The following is a 25,010-nucleotide window of genomic DNA, read 5'->3' on the forward strand; positions in this document are numbered from 1 at the left end:
TTTTTTTTTTTTTTTGGCTAGGTTTTGCATTTCAAAGTATGAAGTCATCCATTGTTTTGCTACTCAAGTCAAAAGCAGCCAGATTACTAAAAGCTTACTAATACTTTCAGTGTATGAAGTAATCTTTTCAGGGTTATATGCACCCATAGTAACATTGTAGTCAGGAAGGATTTGTGGAGATGTCAGCATCACGTTTTAGGGATCAGCAAAGATTATTATACTTTTTTCAAGGTAACCTATGGCAATTCAAGAGACAATGCAACGTGCAAACATTTACAGAAACCTTCTGCAAAATGTTTTTATACAAAGATTAACCAATGGTATGTCTAAATCTTTCAGTGGTCAGTCAAAAGTCTGCACTGTTCTGTATCTCTAATTTTCATTAGAGAACACATTAAAAGAACTGATGGCATCTAGAATAACTGGTCCTAAAGTGTCCGTCATGGTCTCATTTACCATTGTAGAGTTCCCTGTTTAAGAAGCCATGCGTACTGTCCACTACACTCTTCTACCACTGAGAAAGGAAAGACAGGGTTGCTCGATTGGTCCATATGGAACAGGCTGCAAACTGCAAAGTGCACGTGTGAAATCAAGCTTTTACACGACAAAGAAGCAAAGGGAAATGACCTCCCCAGCACCCTCCAGTGGAAACCTACAGCAGATTCCTGGGTATCCAGAGCAGGCGGATTAAGACTTCTGGTGCAATCTCTTCCCTTGAGGAGTACATGGATATGGCAAACTTAAAAGGCTGGTAGACTGACTAACAACATTAGGAGCTTAGCAGATGTCTTTTTAGGAGCAAAGACTCAACAGCAGATACTCATCTTGAGATTAAGAAAAGATGCATCCAGAAATGCGCGTCCTTCCCAGTAAAACATATAGCTGTTGCACGATGCAGTATTTTTGATGCATACCCACACAACAAATTTCTAACATCTTCTGCTTAAGCATATCTGGTTCAGTATTTTATGTGCTTAGTTTTTATATCAAATGCTCATTGTAGTTCTCTGGCGCCTACCTTGAAAAGAACTGTATTACTTGCTTTAAGATTGAAAAACCTGCAACATTAAAAAAAAGTTTCTCTTTGCCATTCTAGGCATTGAAGAAACTCTGTGTTCTCAGGTATTGCCCTTTTTCCTGGGTCTTTTGATATTCTTAATAAAATATATATTTTCCTACCCAAAGTGTGAGACTCGGGAGGTCGCTTTTTTCTTCTCTGTCTTGAACACTGAAAGTAGCCTAGTCATTTCACCATCGGTTATAAGCACACGAATGATGGCTATTGCATTTTACGATGCTATAATGGAACCTTTTTACTTTTTATTGTAGACTGGGAGGGCTAACTTAGAAAATATTTTCTGTTTCAAAATTTTATAAAAGAGAAAAACTGACTTTAAGACCCAATGGCAGCATTTAAATTAAACAACAGGATCCAAAAGGAAGCAGAAAAGCATCTTGAATTAAGCCACACAAAGGGACTCTGCAATTAAGCGCATCTCTGGAAGCTTGTCCAGAACAAGTACTGTGGAACAGCTTTCCTGGGCCATCCATTTCCCTGGGGAGACAAGCCCTTGTTTCTTCACAAGACTTCTGTATAAATGTCATGTACGTCTCTGTTTTAAACCTGCAACTTTGAACTGGTATCTCCAGCTGAGATTACTGCAGTTTAAAGAAACCAAGTAGTGTTAACAAGCACTGGAATGAATCCAAGCTGGAGCCACAGCCATGAGCCAAGACGTCCACTTCTTGTTCCATTAAGGGGTCACATCCCAAGTTATGTTTTGTCACCAGCTTCACAAAATTGCAGAGTTCATTGCCATGAGAGAGACTGTTCATGTCCCCACATCTTGGCAGTACAGACAAAACATCTCTAAGATTCACATAATTTTAACATCCAAGATAACATTCACTATCATCACTCAGCATGTGATGTCAAGTAATCATTTTAGGCCCCATTTCAATAATAGAACACACCTCATCTGTAATTACTGCCTCACAGATGGATGTGAGGCAAGCACATCGATTCCAGCTTAGAACAAAGAGTTACTTTCTTGCTTCAATTTAACCAAGATCATAGAGCAAGAGAGAAAAGTTCCATATAATTTTTTTCCTATCTTCTCATTTCTAATCCTCCCTTTGTGAAAAATTCATGTCTTACAGGCTGTCTTTGTGGCTTGCTGCCCTCTCACAATCAGTAAATCACATTCGTAAAAGCTTATTTTTTGAAAGGTTGGCTTAGAAGCTACTAAACTCAGGGGATCGGCAAAGGTCCTGGAGAAGCTAGCAGCAGATAAAAAAAAACTTGTTTAAAAATACTGACTACAAAGATGACCAAATACTACACTCTACACTACAATAATAAAAATAGTACGTTGCATGGCTAGACATTAAAACGGTCTCTATAAAAAGGCACAGGGGAATTTGTTTTTGTTTATCAAATATGCATAGAAAACAAAAAATGAATCAGTTTGTCACAAGGTGAGGATCCATGCAGAGATTCGTTCACAGCTAAGAATTTTTTTTTTTTTTAATTAATTTTAAAATGAACTGAAATTTTTTATCATTTTAAGATGCCCTTGCACCACCACTGAGAATAAGTGGATTGCATCCTTCCTACTCCAGTTATAAACACTGCACATCTCCTAAGCCCCACGTTAATTGGCCAAGATTTCTTTCAGGTTGAAATACCAGTGCTGGCAGGCAGTCATAAACCTTAAAACCACATCGTGTTTCCACTGAAAAATAAGGTTTATGCTAACTCAAGGTAGCTTTCTGGGCAGCTCTGTATGCATCTTCATCATTTTAGCTGCAAAACCATGTGAACCAAACCAAACGCAGACCGTCTTCTCTACAGCGAGCACCGCTCCCTGCAAACACACGTACTCACACTCAGCTGTAAATGGTTTAGGTGGTCTACACCCTCGCGGGGGCACAGCACCCTTACGCCTCACCACCACGAGCGCCTGGTTCATCGAACACAGTTCTCAGAGCTGATCAGTGGTGCTGCGGCTTTCCCTCCTTGGCTTCAGAGTCCAAAACATCGATGGCGTCATTAAGATCACGGAGGTCCTGGTGATGAGACAGGTTGTCTCTGTGCTTTTGGTCCACATCTGACATACCGTCTATAGCCCCTGCTGAGGCGCCATTGCTCAACACAGGAGGTGGTTCCGCTTCGTAATCCTGCGGGGTGTTGAGCATCGGTGTTTTTGAAGCAGCACATCCTACTTTAGATAAGGAGCAAGCTTCACTGGGCAAAGGACCATCAAGGAAAGGAAGTTTCTAAACGAATAAAAAGACATTACAAAAAAAATAATGAAAGCTATTATTCCCAGATGTCAGGGATTTACAAAAAACTGCCAGCATGATAGTCCTGTGTCAGTGCCTCTTGTTCAACCCTGCAATCCAGCATCAAAGCATACGGGTATAGATCCTTACATGTGTGATACAAACACCATTGTTTAATTAATAAACCACAAGTTTTCAGCATTCACCTTAACCTAGTAAAGGACACTTCTCACTGATATATTTTCAGATGACTCTCCCACTACTGTATTTTTAGGGGTTGGGTTTTTTTTTTTTGGTTGGTTGGTTTTTGTGGGTTTTTTGTTTGTTTGTTTTTTGTTTTTTTTTAAATACACATAGAAAGGATATTGCAAGTAGAGCCTTGAGCACAAAGAAAAGCCACACTTCTCTTTTCAGGCAGCTGTACAGGTCTGTGGTGCATTGACCGTGGCTGGACACCAGGTGCCCACCAAAGCCACTCTATCATTCTCCTCCTCAGCAGGACAGGGAGGAGAAAATACAATGAAAGGCTCATGGGTCAGGATAAGTACAGGGAGAGATCAAATAATTAACTATTTTAATACCTGGTTGATCATCAGCTTTTCCAATGTGTCTCGTGAATGAGAAGGCGGGAAAGAAAAACGTGGGGGCGAGCTGAAAACAACAATGTATTTTATATACTCATATTATTTGGTGGGGGGAAAAACAGACCTTTTCTTCTTTCCCTCTAAGTTTCCTGTGAGTGGAGTATCCAAGATAACATTCACTATCATCACTCAGCATGTGATGTCAAGTAATCATTTTAGGCCCCATTTCAATAATAGAACACACCTCATCTGTAATTACTGCCTCACAGATGGATGTGAGGCAAGCACATCGATTCCAGCTTAGAACAAAGAGTTACTTTCTTGCTTAAATTTAACCAAGATGATCATAGAGCAAGAGAGAAAAGTTCCATATAATTTTTTTCCTATCTTCTCATTTCTAATCCTCCCTTTGTGAAAAATTCATGTCTTACAGGCTGTCTTTGTGGCTTGCTGCCCTCTCACAATCAGTAAATCACATTCGTAAAAGCTTATTTTTTGAAAGGTTGGCTTAGAAGCTACTAAACTCAGGGGATCGGCAAAGGTCCTGGAGAAGCTAGCAGCAGATAAAAAAAAACTTGTTTAAAAATACTGACTACAAAGATGACCAAATACTACACTCTACACTACAATAATAAAAATAGTACGTTGCATGGCTAGACATTAAAACGGTCTCTATAAAAAGGCACAGGGGAATTTGTTTTTGTTTATCAAATATGCATAGAAAACAAAAAATGAATCAGTTTGTCACAAGGTGAGGATCCATGCAGAGATTCGTTCACAGCTAAGAATTTTTTTTTTTTTTATTAATTTTAAAATGAACTGAAATTTTTTATCATTTTAAGATGCCCTTGCACCACCACTGAGAATAAGTGGATTGCATCCTTCCTACTCCAGTTATAAACACTGCACATCTCCTAAGCCCCACGTTAATTGGCCAAGATTTCTTTCAGGTTGAAATACCAGTGCTGGCAGGCAGTCATAAACCTTAAAACCACATCGTGTTTCCACTGAAAAATAAGGTTTATGCTAACTCAAGGTAGCTTTCTGGGCAGCTCTGTATGCATCTTCATCATTTTAGCTGCAAAACCATGTGAACCAAACCAAACGCAGACCGTCTTCTCTACAGCGAGCACCGCTCCCTGCAAACACACGTACTCACACTCAGCTGTAAATGGTTTAGGTGGTCTACACCCTCGCGGGGGCACAGCACCCTTACGCCTCACCACCACGAGCGCCTGGTTCATCGAACACAGTTCTCAGAGCTGATCAGTGGTGCTGCGGCTTTCCCTCCTTGGCTTCAGAGTCCAAAACATCGATGGCGTCATTAAGATCACGGAGGTCCTGGTGATGAGACAGGTTGTCTCTGTGCTTTTGGTCCACATCTGACATACCGTCTATAGCCCCTGCTGAGGCGCCATTGCTCAACACAGGAGGTGGTTCCGCTTCGTAATCCTGCGGGGTGTTGAGCATCGGTGTTTTTGAAGCAGCACATCCTACTTTAGATAAGGAGCAAGCTTCACTGGGCAAAGGACCATCAAGGAAAGGAAGTTTCTAAACGAATAAAAAGACATTACAAAAAAAATAATGAAAGCTATTATTCCCAGATGTCAGGGATTTACAAAAAACTGCCAGCATGATAGTCCTGTGTCAGTGCCTCTTGTTCAACCCTGCAATCCAGCATCAAAGCATACGGGTATAGATCCTTACATGTATGATACAAACACCATTGTTTAATTAATAAACCACAAGTTTTCAGCATTCACCTTAACCTAGTAAAGGACACTTCTCACTGATATATTTTCAGATGACTCTCCCACTACTGTATTTTTAGGGGTTGGGTTTTTTTTTTTTGGTTGGTTGGTTTTTGTGGGTTTTTTGTTTGTTTGTTTTTTGTTTTTTTTTAAATACACATAGAAAGGATATTGCAAGTAGAGCCTTGAGCACAAAGAAAAGCCACACTTCTCTTTTCAGGCAGCTGTACAGGTCTGTGGTGCATTGACCGTGGCTGGACACCAGGTGCCCACCAAAGCCACTCTATCATTCTCCTCCTCAGCAGGACAGGGAGGAGAAAATACAATGAAAGGCTCATGGGTCAGGATAAGTACAGGGAGAGATCAAATAATTAACTATTTTAATACCTGGTTGATCATCAGCTTTTCCAATGTGTCTCGTGAATGAGAAGGCGGGAAAGAAAAACGTGGGGGCGAGCTGAAAACAACAATGTATTTTATATACTCATATTATTTGGTGGGGGGAAAAACAGACCTTTTCTTCTTTCCCTCTAAGTTTCCTGTGAGTGGAGTTGAAGCCTAAGTGTTCTTGTAACACCTGCTTTGTTTAGAGAATTAGAACATCATGAGCCTACAACAGAACTTGACCAAACACAGCTTTTGCCTAGCAGACAAGAATTTTGGGTAATCAAACCTATTTATTACAGCAATGTCATTTAACCCCTCATTTAGCCCAGCTCTGCCCAGCATGTTGAAATGATTGTTCAGTGCCAATGTTCAATCCCAGTTATATTTACCAAAACCATCACGTGATTTTAAATATTATTAAGATTCAGGACTCACATTTTCCAGTTCAGATGCATTGTCCTCCAGTTTCATCTTTTGGCTCATGCAGCTTAGCAGATGATCCAAGACACACTGCTTTGGATGCATTCCTTTGTCAAAGCGATTATACATCCCACACCAAAACCTCAAGAACAGGGCAAAAAAAAGAGAATTAGGTGGCCAATTGTACACCCCTGGCCAAACTAGATGCTGTTTAAGAAAAAAAAAAAAAAATTCAACAAATTGAGATCAGTAATTGATTTTTAAAAACTGCTGCAGCCTCGGATTATAAAATTGCATTTCAGTGGGCAAATTTTCATAAGATTCAAAAAAAGTCTGAGGATTTAAGTACTTCTGCCCTGTGATCCACATGCACTGGCAGTAGGTATTAACATAAGACGAAAATACACTGGAGGCTTGGGCAGTTTACCTTGAAGGCCTCAGTTTGCCCTACCTTCCTATTTTTATTAAAACCCTTTGCCCGCCAGTAACCACCCACAGCACTTAAACCCACATTTGCATCCATCTCTCTCAGCAGGGAACAGGAGTGAGCCAGAAACAAAGCAAACCCAACCACTTCAGCTGTAACACCCTGGGCAAGCAAATAGACATGGCAACAAGAAAGCTCTTCCTGTGAAAGCCACCCTGATTGCGTAAGCCTGGGTGTCACTGGGCACTGAAATTCCTGTTTGAAAGACTTCCTTAATATATATTAAAAAGGAGGAAAGGAGGAACTCTATTTAACAATTGCCTACCCTACCATGTAAATTTGACAGACCAAGCAGTCAGTGTGTCTGTGGGGGTCTATCTATATGTCTGAAGTTCTTATTTTCCTTGCCCTTCCCCACCCTCTTTCTCAACACCAAAGAAAAATTATTTTAAATTACAGTACCTGCACTTATTTAGCAGTTACCTGTGCTCTACTACTCTCAGTTTATGGATGAGGAATGGAGGGGAAAGGTAAAACCAAACCATGCTAAGTGAAAATTTATTTTGATAAACCTGAATTACCAATCTACATTACAATCAAAGAAATAACCCCCTTCTTCCCCTTCTTTAAATAAGCAACTTACTGGAAACTGAAAGGTAGTGTGTTTGGTTGAAGCTCTTTGTAAGCTGTAAATCCTCTGTACAAAGGATTTCTCAATTCCTGCTTCTTCTGTAAGAGGAAAGGCCACAGAGAATGGGTCCTCTCAAAGATTCTGTCAATTACAAATAACATCTAATCACTAAAAAAAAGAATCAAGCTAAGCGGATTAATAATGCTGTTCTAAGTAGAATTACATTAAGGGAGCTAAGAATTATTTTTACACAGTATCTGATTAATTTTATAAACACAAGACACATCACTGAGGAATATGTAATCATTTAAAATGGCCACTATCCAGTCCAAAACGGGTATCTGCAAGTTATTACTGTGGTCCAAATTAGAACATCTGACTTTGGGGATATAATTAATCTGTACTTTTTTTCACACTGTAGAACGTAACCATCTACCAATACAATGTTACCCTTAGCCAATCTACAATTACATTAAAAACACACAAACACATGCAACCTGCCCTTTTTCTGGCATCTAAAGTGACTTCTAGACTGTTGGCTCTATAGACTGCCAACTCACTTCAGATCCTCACGCTCCTTATGACAGGTCCCAAGGAAGTTGCCAAACTGGCAGGAGTAGACATGGTCATGGATTTCAAGAAGAAAACGCTCATTAAACTCAAACGTGCAGGGGAACTGCTGCATGAGCTGCCAGACACATTCAACAAACTGAGTGAAGACAGGGGATACTTCTTTGGGGTCACCATCCAGATGGCCACACCTAGAAAAAGCAAACAAAACAGGGTTAAATCCTGTGTCACCCAGCCAAAAAAGAATCGCATCGCCATTAAACGACTGGGAAGTTTTCTTCACTACCAGAATAAGAAATTATTCTGCAGGGCCAGAAAAAAACCCCACATGGTTTATTTTGCAGCAACTGTACGTTAAGGTGTGCCACCCTCAGCATTACTTGTCACTCCTACCAGGTACTCTTGGAGAACAAGAATTGTGTGATGTCCCTTTCTCTAAAGTAGAATTAGCAATGGAAGAGCCTACGCAACAGACTTGCAAGCATCACAACAAGTATTTGTGAAATAGAATCCTTGAACCTATGCCATGATGTTAGCACAGGGGAAAAAAGACAATACTCTCCAAAGAAACATCTATTGCTCAAATATACGAAACTAATGCCAGCCCTTAACTGTGGAAACAAAGCTGACATGCTGGGATTCTGTCTGTCTGCCAGGAACAGTAAGAAATGGGGTGTGCGTGTGGGAGAAGTGTCCTCTATGATCTTCTATGGATGTGAAAGTATTTTATGGTGCAGGCATAGCCACAGTCAGAACAACCTGATTTTGCTCCACATGGACATCAAGACTGAAATCCTAGTAGGCAAATTACACAGAAAAAAAAAAAAAAAACCAAAACAAACCACTCTCAAACGAAGAAAACCCCCAAACAAGAAGGAACAAATATTTCTACAGCTTTAGATGAAGTTCAGAAAAACCCCACTAGTTCTGCAAAAATCTAGGCAGGGATCTATCGCTGTTCAATCCATCATGAGAGAAAGAACAGAAAAGGAATGACAGCATCTTTGTAAAGAAACCAACGCTCTATTGTACGGTAATGACATTTTTTTCTTAATAAAAAAAACTTAGGGCAGAATCCTCCTTTTCTAGGAATTGATACAACCTGGAAATCCACAGAAAGGAACAAGGTAATCCCAAACTGAAGTGGAAAAATGAAGTAAGACTTCTTGTGACAGAGATCTAGCTGATCAAATCCCCGTTCCTGGTTCTATGGTTCCAACCACCGTACCCTAAGAAGCAGCATGAAGGACTGATTTCCGTCAGAACTAAGGCAAAAGCCACCACTATGAGAGGAATGATTGTGTCTACTGGAATAGAAGTTCATACTCTCAAGTCAGTGCTGAAATTTGCGTCTCAAGTACTTTTTGTATCCATTGCCAAGTTCTCCTATTTGGGACAATCTTTTATAATAGAATAGGAGTTTTTTGGGGGGATCTTGGGGGTCTTAAAGCAAGAAAGATGAAAAGAGTCCCAAAAGAAGTAGAAACAATGACCACAATAATGGCCAAACACCAGTTTATCTTTGACTGCTTCTTCTTATATCCCAGTATAAGGGTGTGCATGTTGCTTATTTTCCCAGATATGCTTTAAGGAAACAGATTGGGTTTAGTATTAAACAGGCATCAGTTTCACATCAAGAACAATGCTTCAATTTTTAACAAGCGAATATCCCTGAACAGACCGGTCCTTTCCCTCCTCATATTCTTTTGGACCATCTCAGTTTCTAATTTCTATATGGTAAATATAACAAGGAGTAATTCAAGGTAATATCCCTAACTAGATGCAGGCTATCAATTACAGGAATGACAGCACTTTTAACCTGCCTAGACAATGCAGGTCAAATTGGGTTTTAGCACTATATTGGGCTCAAGTTCATGCTTTGAACTTGGTAAAAGTCCTGAAAAACATCAGCTGAGATTTTCTTCCAGTACGTGATGGCAGAAGAATGAATACGTCTTGCCAGAACATTAGCACTCCTCATATAATACAAATGGGATTTTACAGGTAGGAAAACACTCAGAATTCAAACAATTTGTACAATTGTATGATTTTGTAAAGTAATAAAAAAAAGCACCGATGAAATAACAAGCTTTATGCCACTAACTCCAGTTTTTTTCCAAGTCTTCTCTCCTCTGTCCTGCATTTTCATTTCAATTTTTCACAGGAGTACATGAACCTGAAAACACCACCTTAGTTTCAGAGTCAAGCCCTCACCCAGTCCCCACACCCAAGGTAACATGTTCTTCTTACCTGTGTGAGAACTTGTGGCCCATTGCAATCCACTCCTTTTCTATTAGAACCTTCAGTTTCAAAACAGAGGTTAAAAGAAGAGCATTATTTGTTTCGAAAAAGCAAAATGTAGCCTTTGATGTTAAACTCCCGAGAGCTTACAACCAATGCTACCTGCTGACCCTACCGTTACGAGTATATCCATAGAGGTCAGAGGAAATAGTAAGTGATTTACAGATTAGTTATCCAGTTACCAGTACAATGTCACTGTTGGAATCAGAAGTTATTTGCAGCAAGTCTAGTACTATTTTGAGGGAGTTTCTATGTTGTTAAAATTGTAAGATATAAAACCACTGAGCTAAAAGTATTAACACTTAATATTACACTATGCACTATTTAATTTGGAAAAGAATATCACAATATTCAGTAAAATAAATCAGCAACTGGAATTCAATAAATGTTTAACACACAAATAGGAACATACGCAGCACAACTGTGTATTGAGGAGCTCAGGATGAAATCAGAACAACTGTATAGCTATTCCTCTTGTAAATAGAATGCCTGTGCTATATGTAAGAAAATAACAAGGAAGCAGTATTCTCCTTGAACGCGTGTATCATAAGGAACCACATGACTGATGCCAAATCCATTATTACTCGCCTCGCTGAATCATATTTAAGACCAATTCCTGATTTCATCATCCAGAGATTTAAAGAACAAAAGGAAGGCAGAAATTCACAACAGAGTTCTTTGAAAATTTAAGTTATATTGCTTTGTACATTTTTCCATTCTTTACACTTCTGTTGCATTCATTTTGGAATAATCACTGTCTAGGACCTGTGCATGTAAACCATTTGTTCAGAGGACAGACAAGCATTTGCCTGTTTTAGTTACTGCTCCTGTTCCTAATCTGAATCACGCTCCTTAGTTTATACAGAATTGTCCAGAGCACCATCAAAGCCCAGGCCTATGTTTTACACTCTGAGGTAATTTTAACTGTTAAAGGATTGCCATATAATCCAGAAGCAAAAAAAAAAAAAAATAATAAAAATAGCACGGAATGCAAGGAAACAGTCCTAGCAGTGCAACACACTGGAGGAGGCAAAATTTGCGTTGTTCTGATTTCAGGGTTTCTTTAAAGGAACTCTTCTGAGAAAGAGCAGCAGCCTGTCTTTCAGGTATTTAACAAAAGGAGACGAATGGAAAGGTAACGTCACAGATTGCACTATACTTACACAGCGATGACTTCAAATAAGAAAAAGCCTGCAGTAGAAGCCAATGGCCAAATTCAAGTGTAATGGCTTTAAAAAATGTCTTAAATGATGCACAGATTTTACAGGATACACAGGTTATATGCTGCCCTGTGCACAAGAATGAGTTCACCCAATTTTAATTCCTAGCAGGTAAGAGACCATTCACTGTAACAGAGTTAAGTGACAAGCTGCTTCACCACTTGTTTGTGGATTGCTCCCAGAGTTGCAACCTTTGCTCACTCATCTCTTGCAGAAATGTCTTATTAGTGGCTCTCATGTGGACACTCAAGGAAACAAAGATTTGGGAACTGTAAATAAACTGCTGCTGGTTTGTGCCCATGCTGTTCAGAGCACTTAAAGTTTGTTTATAGAATCAAAGCTGGTTTTATATAGGTCACCTACTGTTTCTTCCAGGAAATAACCTAAACCATTTAATTAGGGCCTGTTTATATTTCAAATCCAGGAAGCACTTTTTATTTTTGAAATTCCAACATTCATATTCTTACCATGAAGCCTTTAAAAGTCCTATAAAATGGATCTAAGAGGAGGCTAGCCAGGGAGCAGACCTGTGCTGTGCGATCCCACCCATCAGAGCAGTGGACTAACACGCTCGCTTTTTCATCTTTCACAGCCTGTGAAGGAGAGACCAGACAGAAGAATTTAGCAGCTTTCTAGGTTGGTTACTGTAATTAAAGGCTATCCCTTCATCTGCATTTACCTGACTATCCTAAAAGCCAAGAGGAGAATCTGACATGTCTCATTTGGAGCATGGAAATGCACCATTTCTGGGCACATCGCCATCAACCCACAGGAAATCCCAACTAGAATAAAATGCTGGAGCACGCCTTGTCAGCAACACAGACTGTCATGAAACAAAGACCCTCTGATCTCAAAATGCTCAGTCTTCCAAAAGGCCAAACATGGTGGATGAGTAAAGAACAGTAAATGAACACATGGGGACTAGGAACTTCTGAAGAAAAATGAGAAGAGCTCATCCCAGCTTCCTCCCAAATGGATCACCTTCTTCCCTTTGTACCGGTGGCAAAAGATAAAGCACAAAATAGCTTCTCGCTTGCTACACGGGAAAATTTTAAGAGAAAAGACAACATTTACAGGTCACTACTCTCGCCACGTGGCACCTGCATGCCCTTTACAGTTACTGAAGAGCCACGTGCCTCACTGACTTTTCTCCTTTTGCCTGAGCTGCAAAGCCACAAGCTCTGCAGAAACAAGGACTGTGTGGCTAATCAAAATGAGCAATCCCCACATCACATAGAACAAGGAGAGCGGAACTGGTCTAAGCAAACCCTCATATAAAGCAGAGCAGTTCAACAACTAACGAGCACAAGGTTACGAGTTATTTGCCCTATGATCTATGTGTTATACAGAGACATTTATAAAGGTCATTTATTCACATTCTGTGATTTTATTTGTTTCAAATGAGTTCTAATAAAGCCTAGATAACTGCTTGTTATAACACAGTGAACAGGACAACGTCCCAACCCCTATGGCATTTCATTTAGTCTCACATTTAGTCTCCCTGTCTAAAAGAGAGTCAGCTGGGTAACCCACTTGACGTTTTCCAATGCAGGCTTGTTTTTGAGAGCTGAGACCAACCTGAATAGCAATGGTTTCCCACCTTCTCTCCAGAGACAACTTCACAATGTTAGAGCAGTCCCTAACAGACAAGTACGTATTTTTTTAATTCACCTACAGGTTGGGGTACAGTTTTACCTTGGCAAGAAAGACGCCTGCATCCATCACAGCCTTAATGTGCCGTAACCAACCCGAGTTCTCCAGCCCAGTGAGGAAATCGCTCATTGAGGGGGACTTCGTTTCACACACTAAGAACATAAAAAAAGGATTTAGCTGGCACTCTGTTAAGAGCATCTCTTTCTTTTTCCCGCCACCACTTTATCTCTTCAGAGCAACAGGGCTTGGTAGATCCTAAAAGCTAACATTTCCATGCTTTTTCAGTGTCAGCAGCAGTATCTTGTCTAAAGGACAGAGAAACTACTGGATGCATACATTTAAGTATGCAAACCGGCAATTTTTAGCTATGAGAGAACGTGAGGATCTGAAAATATACTACTCCTCTTTTTGCAAATGGTAACTCATTGTTTTTTCAGCTCACTTTTTTCCAACAGTGTTCAGAGATCTGTTACTTCACTGTAAATCACCATCGCACACACATCTAACAACCACTAACATGCAGTCACCATCGCAAAGATTTAAGAAAGGAGAGTTCTAAATTAGAGAGAAATAGCATGTCTAGCCTTGAAGGCAACTCAGATGCTATACTGAAACCCAGCATAGAAAATACTTATAGCAATACAGTTCAATAGTCCGTAAGCACCAATGAGAGATTTTATCACTGTCGAAGAAAAATATGGGAGTAAACAAGTATTTATTCTGCCTCTTCTTCCACCACAAAATAAATCTGCCAGGAACAGGCAATTGAGGACTTATACTTGTGATCAGGCCAATCTCTTGGTCGGGTGAATAGCCTCGTTTTTCTCCAAGGTCACCACAGATCCTGCAGTGCTACGGGGCCAGGCAATTGGTAGCATCAATTATTCAACTATTTTGAAGCAAGATGACCATTACGCTGGTTACTAAAATATTAAGCTCATATTTTGAATGACAGCGCTTGAATTACATTTCAGAAAACTAAGCACAGAGACCAAGCAGAATGATTTGCAGCATCTACTCTGCCGCGTTGCGCAGTCTTTGTCAGCACAAGGATGGCAGTAGTGCTGGAAACCAGCTAGCAGAGTATGTGGGTTTGATCCAGGCTATACCATGACCTTTAATGGAACTTCTCCAAAATTATAATAGTGAAAATACGAGCCTGGTTCACCTCTTGATCTCCAATGGCCCAGGTAAGTATTTCTCCTGCCTTGCTTTGCATTTTTCCCCAAGATCACAATCGCACAGAGCAGCTTAATTACCTGAACTATTCTGCATTTTAATATATTTTAATGTATTAAAACACTAACTGAATACATTTTAATATATTACAAACAAGTTCAATTAAAGGAAGCAGAAATAAATTAAAAATAAGAACTATGTACATGAGATTAAAGTTTTTGCAAGATCATGCCAAAAATTTTATTTCAAATCAGAAATCCTGTTTAACACTGAAATACTCCAAACTAAACAGAGCAAACCCCAGAAAAGTATTTTCTCAACAACCTATGCTAGTTTTCTTTCAACAGCCCACAAAGTAACCATGAGAGTATCTTTATGGTAAAATGCAGTATTTCTCTAGCCTTTTTCTTTTAATTCGGCACATTTAAGAAAGTCACATTTTATGTAACTAGCACAATTAAAGAACATTGTTAGTATTAGTTGCCATTTTTGAACCACTATAAAACTAAGCACAATAATAAATAAAATGTCTAGCAGGAAAACATTCTAACAACATGAATACTTTCAGCCACTTCAGTACAGCAAACGAAGTCAGATATTGACTTTGCTTGTCCGCTTCCATCACAACATCCAGGTCCACATGCACTTGTGCACACAGGATTTATATATTCAGCTAAAAGTTCTGTCAAAAGTAGCCAAGGGTAATAAAGAGCGGCCGCTGGCACGGACCGTACCTACCTTCCAGGAGTTTCTGCAAGCTGTTCCGCATCACATGGATGTTTTCTATGCCAATAAATTTAAAGCGAATGTTATCATAATTATCTTCGTTCTCATAACCCTTTCCAGCAGCTCGGTTGGCCATGGCATTTAACTGTCAAATTCAAGGGAACGGGAATAGAATACAAAAGAGAGAGAAAATTACCACAAACGATACGCAGAGATAAATGAGTCTGTTTTGCAAGTCCTTCTTTTTTTAAAATCTCCCAGAAAATATACTGAATAAAGTTGTTACACAGACGTACTTCCCCACCTCCCAGACATTACTTCCAGCTGTTTCACTAAAATTATGCCAGTGTCTCCAGTCCATTAGTCATATGCAGACACTCATTAAGACCCTGGGTAGAATTTCTTAGGGTAGGCAGTAACAAAACTGTGCCCAATTTCAGAATACTGCTGTCATCAAAACCGGTAAAGAGACATTGAGTCTGCCTTAACTGTGAAGCTACGTAAAAAGATTCAGACAGAAGCATACGAAAATAAAACTAGGAAAGTCATTTTTACGAGTAACATACATACATGGTGGTATAGAAATAGTAAGAGAATTCCAAAGCTTTTCACAGACATACATGCACAGATGAAATAAAGCCACCTGAGGGAAACATAGAAATATTAAAGTTGAGCAGAAAGAATACAGCAACCAACTGGAACTGCAGAAAAGAAGCAGAAAAGAAGCCAGTTGCTCTAACAGTTACCCAGAACAGTTCAAGAGCCACCAGGAAATCTTTAGTGGTGACTGAAAAAAAAACAAAACAAAACAAAACAGAGCACCTCAACCCCCCACATATTAATTTGGGAAGAGGAACAATTTGCCTCCACAGACAGGCGAGAAGGAAGAGTCAGATACAGTATATACATCTTCAGAACAATTAAATAACGCTAGTGCTTCAGTTCTACCACTGAGAGTAAGTCATGTTGTGTTAAAAGGAGAAATGTGACCAATTGCAAGTTCTCCCTTTTTCACCAAATACTTTTGAACAAAATTGCCATCAATGATGGATTTCAGTGGAACATCTATGGTACTGGAAGCTGTCTGTACCAAAAGAACATGCCGTGATTGCTATAAACATAATTACAGAATAGGTTCTCCCTAGGAAATGTCATACTACGAAAAGCCACAACACATGAAACATTCCCTGTTTTCCCAAAAAGACTTTTTTCCTTCTTGCCCTTGCCGCAGTTTAACTAAATCTGTGGTTTCTATACAATAACTGCAATATCTGACCAGTGAAGCAGGTTCTCAGAAAGCTCAATCTTAAAATAATCGGAGCACTTTTACATCTTTCTGTTTAAATGTGTACCATGAAAATACTTATGTTCTAATATTGACACTCCCAATCAACATGCTTACAAGACAGGCATTTGAATTGGTTTCTAAATACAGTCCCTCAAGATGATAGTCATTAGAGATTTCATTTTGTCAATGTTTTTTTCCAATATCCTCTTACATAAACACGTCAGCAACAAAGTTCTACCCCCAAATAGTGGCTACAGACCAGGAGAGCTGAACTGTATTAAACTCAAAGCTGCATGTCATGAAAACATTTGTGTTATCTTTACAAAGGCAAAAAAAAAAAAAATGGAGGAATTGCTTTTCTCAACTGTTATCAGACTCCATACAACCCCTCTTCTTCCTCGGTCCGCTGAGAAAAGCACTTCAGCCTCGTGGAATTGAATCCTAAGGCTCCTCTCCAACTCAACATATTAAGGATAAGCTCTCTGCGGGGAAAATGCTTCACTGTCTCAGCCAGCTTCAAGACTGCCAGTTGCTTCAGGTCATCCGTAACGCAAACCGCAACCCAGAATACTCCAGGAGTGCAAGCATTCTTAACAGCACTTAATATTGCAGTTTTATTATGCACAAGCATTTGTCACATTAAGATGCCGAACCAGGAGCCTGATACTGAATTCCCGATTCAGGACTGAGATAATTTAACCTAATGCAGCGTAAGAAAGCATTAGCAGAGTTGTGAAAGAATGAACTGGAAACAGCATTACTAATTCAGACACAAGCTTTGGAGGTAGCCACAAACCCCATGAAAGATACCTTTGGCCTTGTGTCTACAACATACATGAAGGGGCTCCCAGGGTTGGCTTCTCTGATGGCCTGCAGCATTTGTTCATCCTCCAGACAGCGCGCACTGAACCCGGAGAGAGGCTGGCTACAACGACATATGGCAGCCTGCAACACACAACAGCTCACATTTTTCTGCTTTCAGATCGTCTCCACTGCACCGCCCCAAAGAACACTCATGTGTTGGTTTTAACTGTCCCGTTCTCTGTTTCACTGAAAAACTGCTACTTAAATGGACATACAGAAATACTACTGAAATACTTCTCAAAGCTAGAAGTCTGGGAATCTTAAGCAAGCCGTGAGGCTAAGGAGCCCTGCTGCAAACTTCACTGCTATGTTCTCAAACCCAGTATGCTCTGCCTGAGGATCAGTATCCCAAATGTTAGCATTTCTCATGTTTTCTACTTAGTTTCTGTTATCCAAACCACTCTTTTCCACAACTTTGCTTATCAGTTGTTACACTCCATGCTCAGAACTGCACTGAGTATGCTTTAGGGAAATTTTAGTACTTGCCAGCACAACTCCATACAGTTGCCCAGGTCAAGGCACGCTTCCTCAGGAAAACAACAATTTGACTATGACAGCATTTTCCTAACATCTGCATTGAAAACATTGCTGAGACAGCAAAGTTAAAAATTTACATTCTGGTCTTCAGTGGAAAAAAAAAACCAAACTGAAACCTTCACTTACTCTGAGCAAGTGGGGATTTATTTCAGGGTGGTTCCTTCTCTTACATACCAAAAAATCTAGCTGAGTTAACATGCATCTTGTTAAAACACTATTCAATATAGCTAAACAGGAGATTAAAAAAACCCAATGCCAAGAAAGCATTTCTGAAAGCTGATAAAAAAATTTTCCAGACAGGAAGCTTGGAAAGTTTGTGCCTTTTGCACAACTCCGGATGCGTCCCAAGTGTTTGTCTTTAACTAGCTTACTCTGTGACTCGGAACAAACCAATATTAAAGCTGTTAAGAGAAGCACAGTTCTCAACCGTGAAGTTAATATGCTCCAATAATTACCTCATTCTTTCCTTTCACTAAAAGGGGACTGGACAAGAAGAGGAACCCTTACTCCCCACAAAGGCAGCAGACAATGACCAACTAACATTGTTTTCTTTATATAAGTAAGAAAGCACCGGAATCCGTCCTCTGCTTCTGAACCTTGAACTTCCGATCACCACTGCCTTATTAGCAGCTCTAGGCACCACTATTTCTGGAGGATATGTGTTGCAAACCTAAGTGAGAGGAAAGAAAAAAAATCCAGATATTACTACTTCGCAATTTAAAATTAATGAAAAATTCATCTTTAGCTTATGACCTAGCATTTATAAACAACAGGAATAGATTGTTTGCCATAACGTATCTAACATAGTTGACATCTAAAGTTTCAAGTCACCAAGATGAATTTACGAAACCAACACAGGAATAGGAGCAAAATAAAACAATGTGGTGAGAGAAACAATTTTGTAATTGAACCTAAAAAAATTGGACTGCACAGCACACAATACCTACTAAAAGGAAGTTCTTTAAATCCATACATTTTATGAAAGTTTCTGATTTTTCACAAAAAGAGAAATTAAGAATAACTATATTGATAAAATTCCCTCTAAATCTTATTCAACTTGAAATGAGCTTCCAGCAATCAGGTAACGTCCTCAGAGACCAGCTTTATCCTTTTTCCTCAATCAAGTACAGTCTTTTCAGCACATACTTCACAGATAAGCTATTCTGCAAGTCTGGCTTTACTTGAGGCTTGACAATTTTAAAACGTAAGCTGGAAACCGTGAAGGAATTATAAAGCATTGGCACCTGAGAGTTACATACTAGCAAGTAAAGCTTCCAAGCCATTAATGATTTTAGATGCCTATATTCAGATGCCCTAATCAGCTAATGGAAAAAGCACCTCTTGAGTCATATCTCAATTGAGGTATCCAAAGATACAGTAATTTAAAATTAAACAGTCATTTCTGACAGCACAGGCTTGTATTTCTTCAACCCAAAGAGTAACAGTAAAGAAAATGAGTGGGGGAAGGGAGCAGAGAGCAGGAGGAAGGGATTCAAGGCTTAATAAATTGGCGTCTTCCTCAGAGTTGTTTGCTTTGTCTTTCAGACAGAAAGGTCTGACTGTACATGACATGAGAAGAAATAAAAAGGGAAATAATATGAAGTAGGAGTTTGAGTAAGCTTCCTGAAAAACGCCTTCATTTAAAGTTGTTTATATCCAACCTGGCCTCATAGGGGAGAAAGAGAAGGAAAATAATGGCAGCATTAAGAATGAAGAAAATTAACTCTATCCCCGCTGAAACCAGGGCAGCCAGTTAGGAGTGAAATGACTGAGAGCTCTTATTTAGCAGAAGATCCAAGCAAGCAAGAAAAAACCCTGCCTGCTTTCAGTTACTGGTTTTTCCTTCCTTACCTAGTCCCTTTCCACTCTGCCTCGTTCCCCACCAAGCCAAACTGCTGCCATTCATTTCTCTTCTACACATCTGTCAGCAGCCTGGTGGGACAGGGTTTGGAAATACCGAAAGCAGCTAAGGGTACTTCAGGTTTTTCGTAACAGATGGTTTGACATTACTCTAGAAAAACAAGTGTCTGGTACTTTGCCAGGGGGATCAAAGCAAACCAAGGTGACTGCAGCTCTGTTCTGTTCTGCCATAGCATCATTATCTGCAACTTCACATCAAGACGATGCTGCTTCGATTAAAAGCAACTGAGCTCATTCCTCCCCAGAGGCATCACTTATGCAGCAGCAGGACTGCTGTATGTCATTAATAACAAAGAAGAGATACTGCACTAAATGGCTACTCTGGGCAAGAATTACCTCATAGTATTTATTAACATCCGTTATTTCCCAACAGTCGTTTGGAATTCCCATACGCTGGTAATCTACTTTTAAATCAATCAGCTTCCATCCAATCTCCCGGTTCTCTTTAGACATTTTAGGATTATAAGAGAAAGCATAAAGTTCTTCGGGTTTCACTGGGAAGAAGAAAGAAAAAAAAAATTCATCAGTTAGAGATATAAAGACATAAGGAGAGGTCAACACTTCTTCCTAGCCAACGAGCTGCAGGTGTACCACAACTGATAAGAGGACTGAAAAAGTTATTCAGTCAATAAGATCAGGAAACTTAAAAATCATTTACTAAAGAAGCCAAAGGGCTATGCCACTGTACTGCACAGTTGGCTGTATTTTAATAATAGCTATTTTCCTTACACTTCTGCCTCCTTAAAGATCAGAAGCATGACATTTTCGTTTATCACTGCATACTTCACAACTCTAAGCAAACTTAAAACTGATTCTCACTCCTTAAAAACAAACCCAAACAAAATTGAGTACTACGTAGAAAAGTATTGATATTTTAAACTTCTTAACTTCATGTTTACAGGTTTTCATTTGGGGTAATACTGAGTGCTGACAATTCACACTGAAATCCTCAAAAATTTCCAATATTCAGTTGCAGGGACATATGCTAGAACATTTTGTTAGAATTAATTAAAACTTCAAAGTAGTAATTTTTCCCAAACAAACTCTTTCCTACTGAATTCACTGCAATAGGCATGTTAGAGGAGATTTATATCATAAGAATTAATCCGTAGAAAACATATATTAGAAGATATATTTTCTGTGAAGAGTTCATAAAACAGCTCTTGCACACCTGTAAGTTCATCGTTCAACAGCGAGTTCTGAGCCGCATGGAAAACTTGATAGATGTCTTGAATATTACTGTCAGCCCAACAAAAGCTTCAGGCTGTGTCTGACAAATGGTAATTTCTTCCTCCCTCCATCTCTACCATCCCAATTTCCTTCCCTCTCTTCATAAAATGCAAATCCAACCAATAACTCATTCAGCTGATTCCCAAGGCAGCAAGCGCTCCAGAGACAGAGTGAAACCTGCCAGAGTCTGATAAAGTAGCCAGGTTACCAGGCAGGTAACCCATAGCTGTCAATCATATGTGCACAAATCATAAATAATTATATGCTCTGCCAAAAAAACACGAAGAGAGCATACGTATAAAAAGTTTAAAACAACAAAAGAGCTACAGCATATTACACAAAAAACCACAAGACAAAAGAAACTGATGCAATCCCCTGCAGTGACAGCTCCCACGCTTCAAGACACTACATAAGTCTCTAATTTTCAAAACCGAAAGAACAGTGACAGCTTTTAAACATAACATCAGAAACTTGCAGATACAGCATTAGAACTAGAACTTCAGCACTAAGAAAACTCCAAAGCTCAGGGCACAAGGGAGATGCTGGGAATAGACACAAGCCTTAATATCAATCAAAAAAACCCCAATCTCAGCAAAGCCCGTTTCTACCACAGTATTTCTACTCAAGTTCTGCACGATGGCTAGCATGAAGCAGACTGGTGCTATCAATTCCATTCCCTTAGACTAGTGACGTAATTACAAAATGCAATTATAAACAGCATCCTTCTGAACACCAGACTCCAAACACTGGTTCACTGAAGGAGCACCCCAAAAACCCGAAGCTGCCATAGACAGAAGCCAGGTAGGAAACTCAGTGGAATGCTGTCCTGCAAGAAGAACAAGGAGCCTGAAGATTCATCCATAATGGCCCAAAAAGCTGGAGCCAGAAGAGACCACAGGCTTTTGAGGATGTCTTGCTTATGCTCTTAAGCGTGACTCCGAGTCAGGGGTGCCAGGGTGAAGCACAGGGTTTCACAACTGAAAGAAGACAGGCACTGAAGAGTAGCCTAACACGCCATTGGGAAACAAATGAAAGATGTCAGCGTTTAAAGCTTTATTTGTGGGATTCCAGAATTCTGTGAACACCTGGATCAACTGGAAAGAGCAGAACTACACATGGCCAACAGCTAAGTCACAGCAATGACTGATAACAGCCAAGTATGGGATATGACACTCAGCACAAGCACTACAAGAAAAAAGCCTGAGACGCCATATATAGCCCCAGCCGGGCACATGAACTTTGCAAGGGTCTTCAGAAGTTCCTCATGGGAGACCACCTCACTCCCACTGCCACAGAAGGTTTGTGTTTAGTTTGGAAGCAAATGCCCTGGTCCACAGGGCAGCACTCTACTTACTGAGCCAACCCACGCAGATCATCTCTGGTGGTGTAAACTGATTCTGATTTCACATCCTCCCCTTCCTGTACTGACACCGCAAAACCAACAGACTGGCAGGCAAAGCTTTCTCTATTGCTCAGATGAGCCTTCCAGCTTAAAGCATTTCAACGATTTGCAAAACAGACTCCCGTCCTAAGTACCTGGTTGTGAAAGCTTAAGTAATGAGGTATACACTTCGTGACAGTCACGTTCCTGCCCAATAACAAAGTGAGCCACGTGGAAGTTCTTGCAGTGGATAAGGAGCGGATATCCAGCTGTGGTCAGGGGCAATTTTTCTACAGTTGCAATATGGTGATGCAGAATCTGAAAAAAAGCAGGAAATAAACAACATTTTTCAGAAACCACTGATAAGGCTGTGAGCAGTACAAGCAGATATTAAGTTTTTGCAACACTATCAGCTATTTATGCTTACTGCATCTAACTAGCAGCAGAAAACTTAATTTATTTCTGATATTTATCAAACTAACATAACAAACATCCAGATTGTGCACCCAACGGCTAGGTAACTAAAAGCAAGACTGAAAAAATACAGATATACAATATAAATCACTTCTAGAGATTGATGTGTGTTTACCTCATTCACTTTGCTTTACCTCCACTCCCACATGCCATATGTCTTGTCATTCCCATTTTATTTCAGAATTAATACAAAAGGCTGCTAATTTCAGTGCTAATTTTGCCCTTCTAAAAGCTGTAAATTCAAGTTTGGTGGCTTGGTATATTGAGTTTGAGATAGTAAACTAGACAAGCCTTATGTTCCTGGAACTAACACTAATTCAATGAGTGACCTTTATCAAGTCACATTACCACTGTGTTCATTTCCTTCCAAAACAGCTGTTTCTGTTAAGTGTTTGGTATCAAAAAGCTCTAAAAGACCACTACAACTTTGGAATTCACAAACCTCTTCATTTTGGATATGAGATATAAAGTAATCTTGTACTTGTGTTTAAACAGGCTCCAGGTATCACAACGTACCCATGTTTCTTTTCTGACTTCAGCGGAAGCATCTACATAGATAAGGTGGGTAGCTGTCAGGTATAACGTCCCATTTCCTGCCTTCCTATTTGTATAGCGATCTAGTAATTTCACATTTTCAACCTGCAACGTAAAAAGAGCATGAGAAAATGAATTTAACTTTGATCACGGCAACATTTAAGCACCTGTTGAACAGCAATCACGTAACTGCCAATATACAACTCAGAAAGAAAGGTAGAAAAGTATGTTAAAGTCTCCCCTGCAACACTAACTCAGCTTTACGCTATAAATTAAAATTATTTCTCCATCAATTAAAGCCAAAAAGGTTAAGCAAAGAGCCAAAGTTTAGCACTGCTGTGAATAACCGGATTATTGGATTTGTAGCCAAGATGATCACAGTTTATTACTGTGCAAGGTTGCAGAAATAATAAGACAAAGAACTGTGAAAAAGACGACTGCCCACGTCCCGTATAATCAAAGTGTTGCTGTGAAAGAAACAGCCCTCATGTTTGACTTCAACTGCTCGGTCACTACAAAAAATATTAGTAGCTATTTCTTGTAACACACTTCCTATGCACGTAAGCGCATTTCATAAATGACACTAAGCTAATTAATAAAAACAGTTTTAAAAGACATTAGCACAGACCTAATAAAATATTAAAGTATTTTACGTTATTTGATTGATTTTTCTCCGGGCCTATTTGCTTCTTAATGAACGTAGATGGAATTTTTCTTTCACCGTTACGCAAAAATAATGGGGGAAAAAAAATTGGAAGGACAATGAAAACAGACAGTTAAGCAGTGTATGATGTATTACTTCTGGGTACTGAATACGTAAGCTTCCTTACAGGGTCACTGGTCTGAGATAAATCATGGAAAATATCAGCACAGGAACTTGAAGAGCAGAGGTCTCAGCTGTACCCCTTCCTACGAGGTCATGTTTTTCAGCACATGTAACTATTATATCTAGTATTGCCCCTTTCCAGGCCACTAGAGACAAGCAGGTCCAGCAAAGCACCTTAGGCAAAATGGGTAAGGAGCATCCCCAAAATCCTACAGATAAAACAAAATACAGAACCCAGCAACCTTCGTGGTATTTAAACAAGCAAGCAAGAGATAAAACAAAATACTAGAGATAAAACAAAATACAGCAACCTTCGTGGTATTTAAACAAGCAAGCAAACAAAAACAACGCCTGGACAAAGAGCTGCCTGACATCAGTCCAATTTTTCTTCCTAGCTGTCATGAGGACAGCATTCCCAGAGCTCCTGTTTCACTTTATTCAACTGGAAAAGCACATTTTGATTCGTTTATTGGGACTGAGCAGGTCTCCCCACTTTGATGTAAACGAAGTTGCCACGAATCGTACCCAAAACGCCTTTCCAGCAGTATCCTTACTAAACATTTCCTTCCCAACAAGGCGCCCCAGTAAGAGACACCTGCGCGCCCCGGCAAGGAGCTTTCGGCTTTCTAGACTCATCCGTGACCCGTCTGAGAAGTGCAAGGGGCGTTCGCGGATACGCATGCCCTGAAGGAAAGCAAAGGTAGCTGGTTTACTGAAATTAATCACGACTTTAAACCAAAAAAAAAAAAAAAAGTCGTTGAAATCGCATGGCCCTGACAACCGGCCGAGGCCCACCGCCCCCGCAGGGGCTTCACCTCAGGT

The 25,010-nt window shown here is 39.7% G+C and overlaps 1 protein-coding gene and 1 long non-coding RNA gene across 2 annotated transcripts in view; both read right to left on the reverse strand.

Annotated features, from left to right (window-relative positions):
* Nucleotide 1: 1 nt before the first annotated feature.
* LOC118452499 lies at nt 2–3,956 on the reverse strand. Its single transcript, XR_004842267.1, has 2 exons — nt 3,867–3,956; nt 2–3,279 (listed from the first exon to the last, which is right to left on the reverse strand). It is a non-coding gene; the product is annotated as an uncharacterized LOC118452499 (long non-coding RNA).
* Nucleotides 3,957–4,220: 264 nt separating this feature from the next.
* Nucleotides 4,221–25,010, reverse strand: part of LOC104127980 (myotubularin-related protein 8) — a 36,088-nt gene continuing 15,298 nt past the window's right edge. Inside the window, exons 3-16 of the mRNA XM_035896160.1 lie at nt 24,714–24,916; nt 23,345–23,467; nt 22,510–22,672; nt 20,080–20,237; nt 18,365–18,493; nt 17,233–17,367; nt 15,147–15,279; nt 13,272–13,381; nt 12,044–12,169; nt 10,306–10,355; nt 8,046–8,246; nt 7,498–7,626; nt 6,443–6,569; nt 4,221–5,420 (exon numbers count right to left, since the gene is read on the reverse strand). Of these exons, the coding sequence (XP_035752053.1) occupies nt 5,136–5,420; nt 6,443–6,569; nt 7,498–7,626; nt 8,046–8,246; nt 10,306–10,355; nt 12,044–12,169; nt 13,272–13,381; nt 15,147–15,279; nt 17,233–17,367; nt 18,365–18,493; nt 20,080–20,237; nt 22,510–22,672; nt 23,345–23,467; nt 24,714–24,916 (2,072 nt within the window). The 3' untranslated portion in view covers nt 4,221–5,135. The remainder of the gene's footprint in view (nt 5,421–6,442; nt 6,570–7,497; nt 7,627–8,045; nt 8,247–10,305; nt 10,356–12,043; nt 12,170–13,271; nt 13,382–15,146; nt 15,280–17,232; nt 17,368–18,364; nt 18,494–20,079; nt 20,238–22,509; nt 22,673–23,344; nt 23,468–24,713; nt 24,917–25,010) is intronic.

Source organism: Egretta garzetta, unplaced genomic scaffold, assembly GCF_000687185.1.
Source record: "Egretta garzetta isolate BGI_Z169 unplaced genomic scaffold, ASM68718v1 scaffold226, whole genome shotgun sequence".
Lineage (NCBI taxonomy): Eukaryota > Metazoa > Chordata > Aves > Pelecaniformes > Ardeidae > Egretta > Egretta garzetta.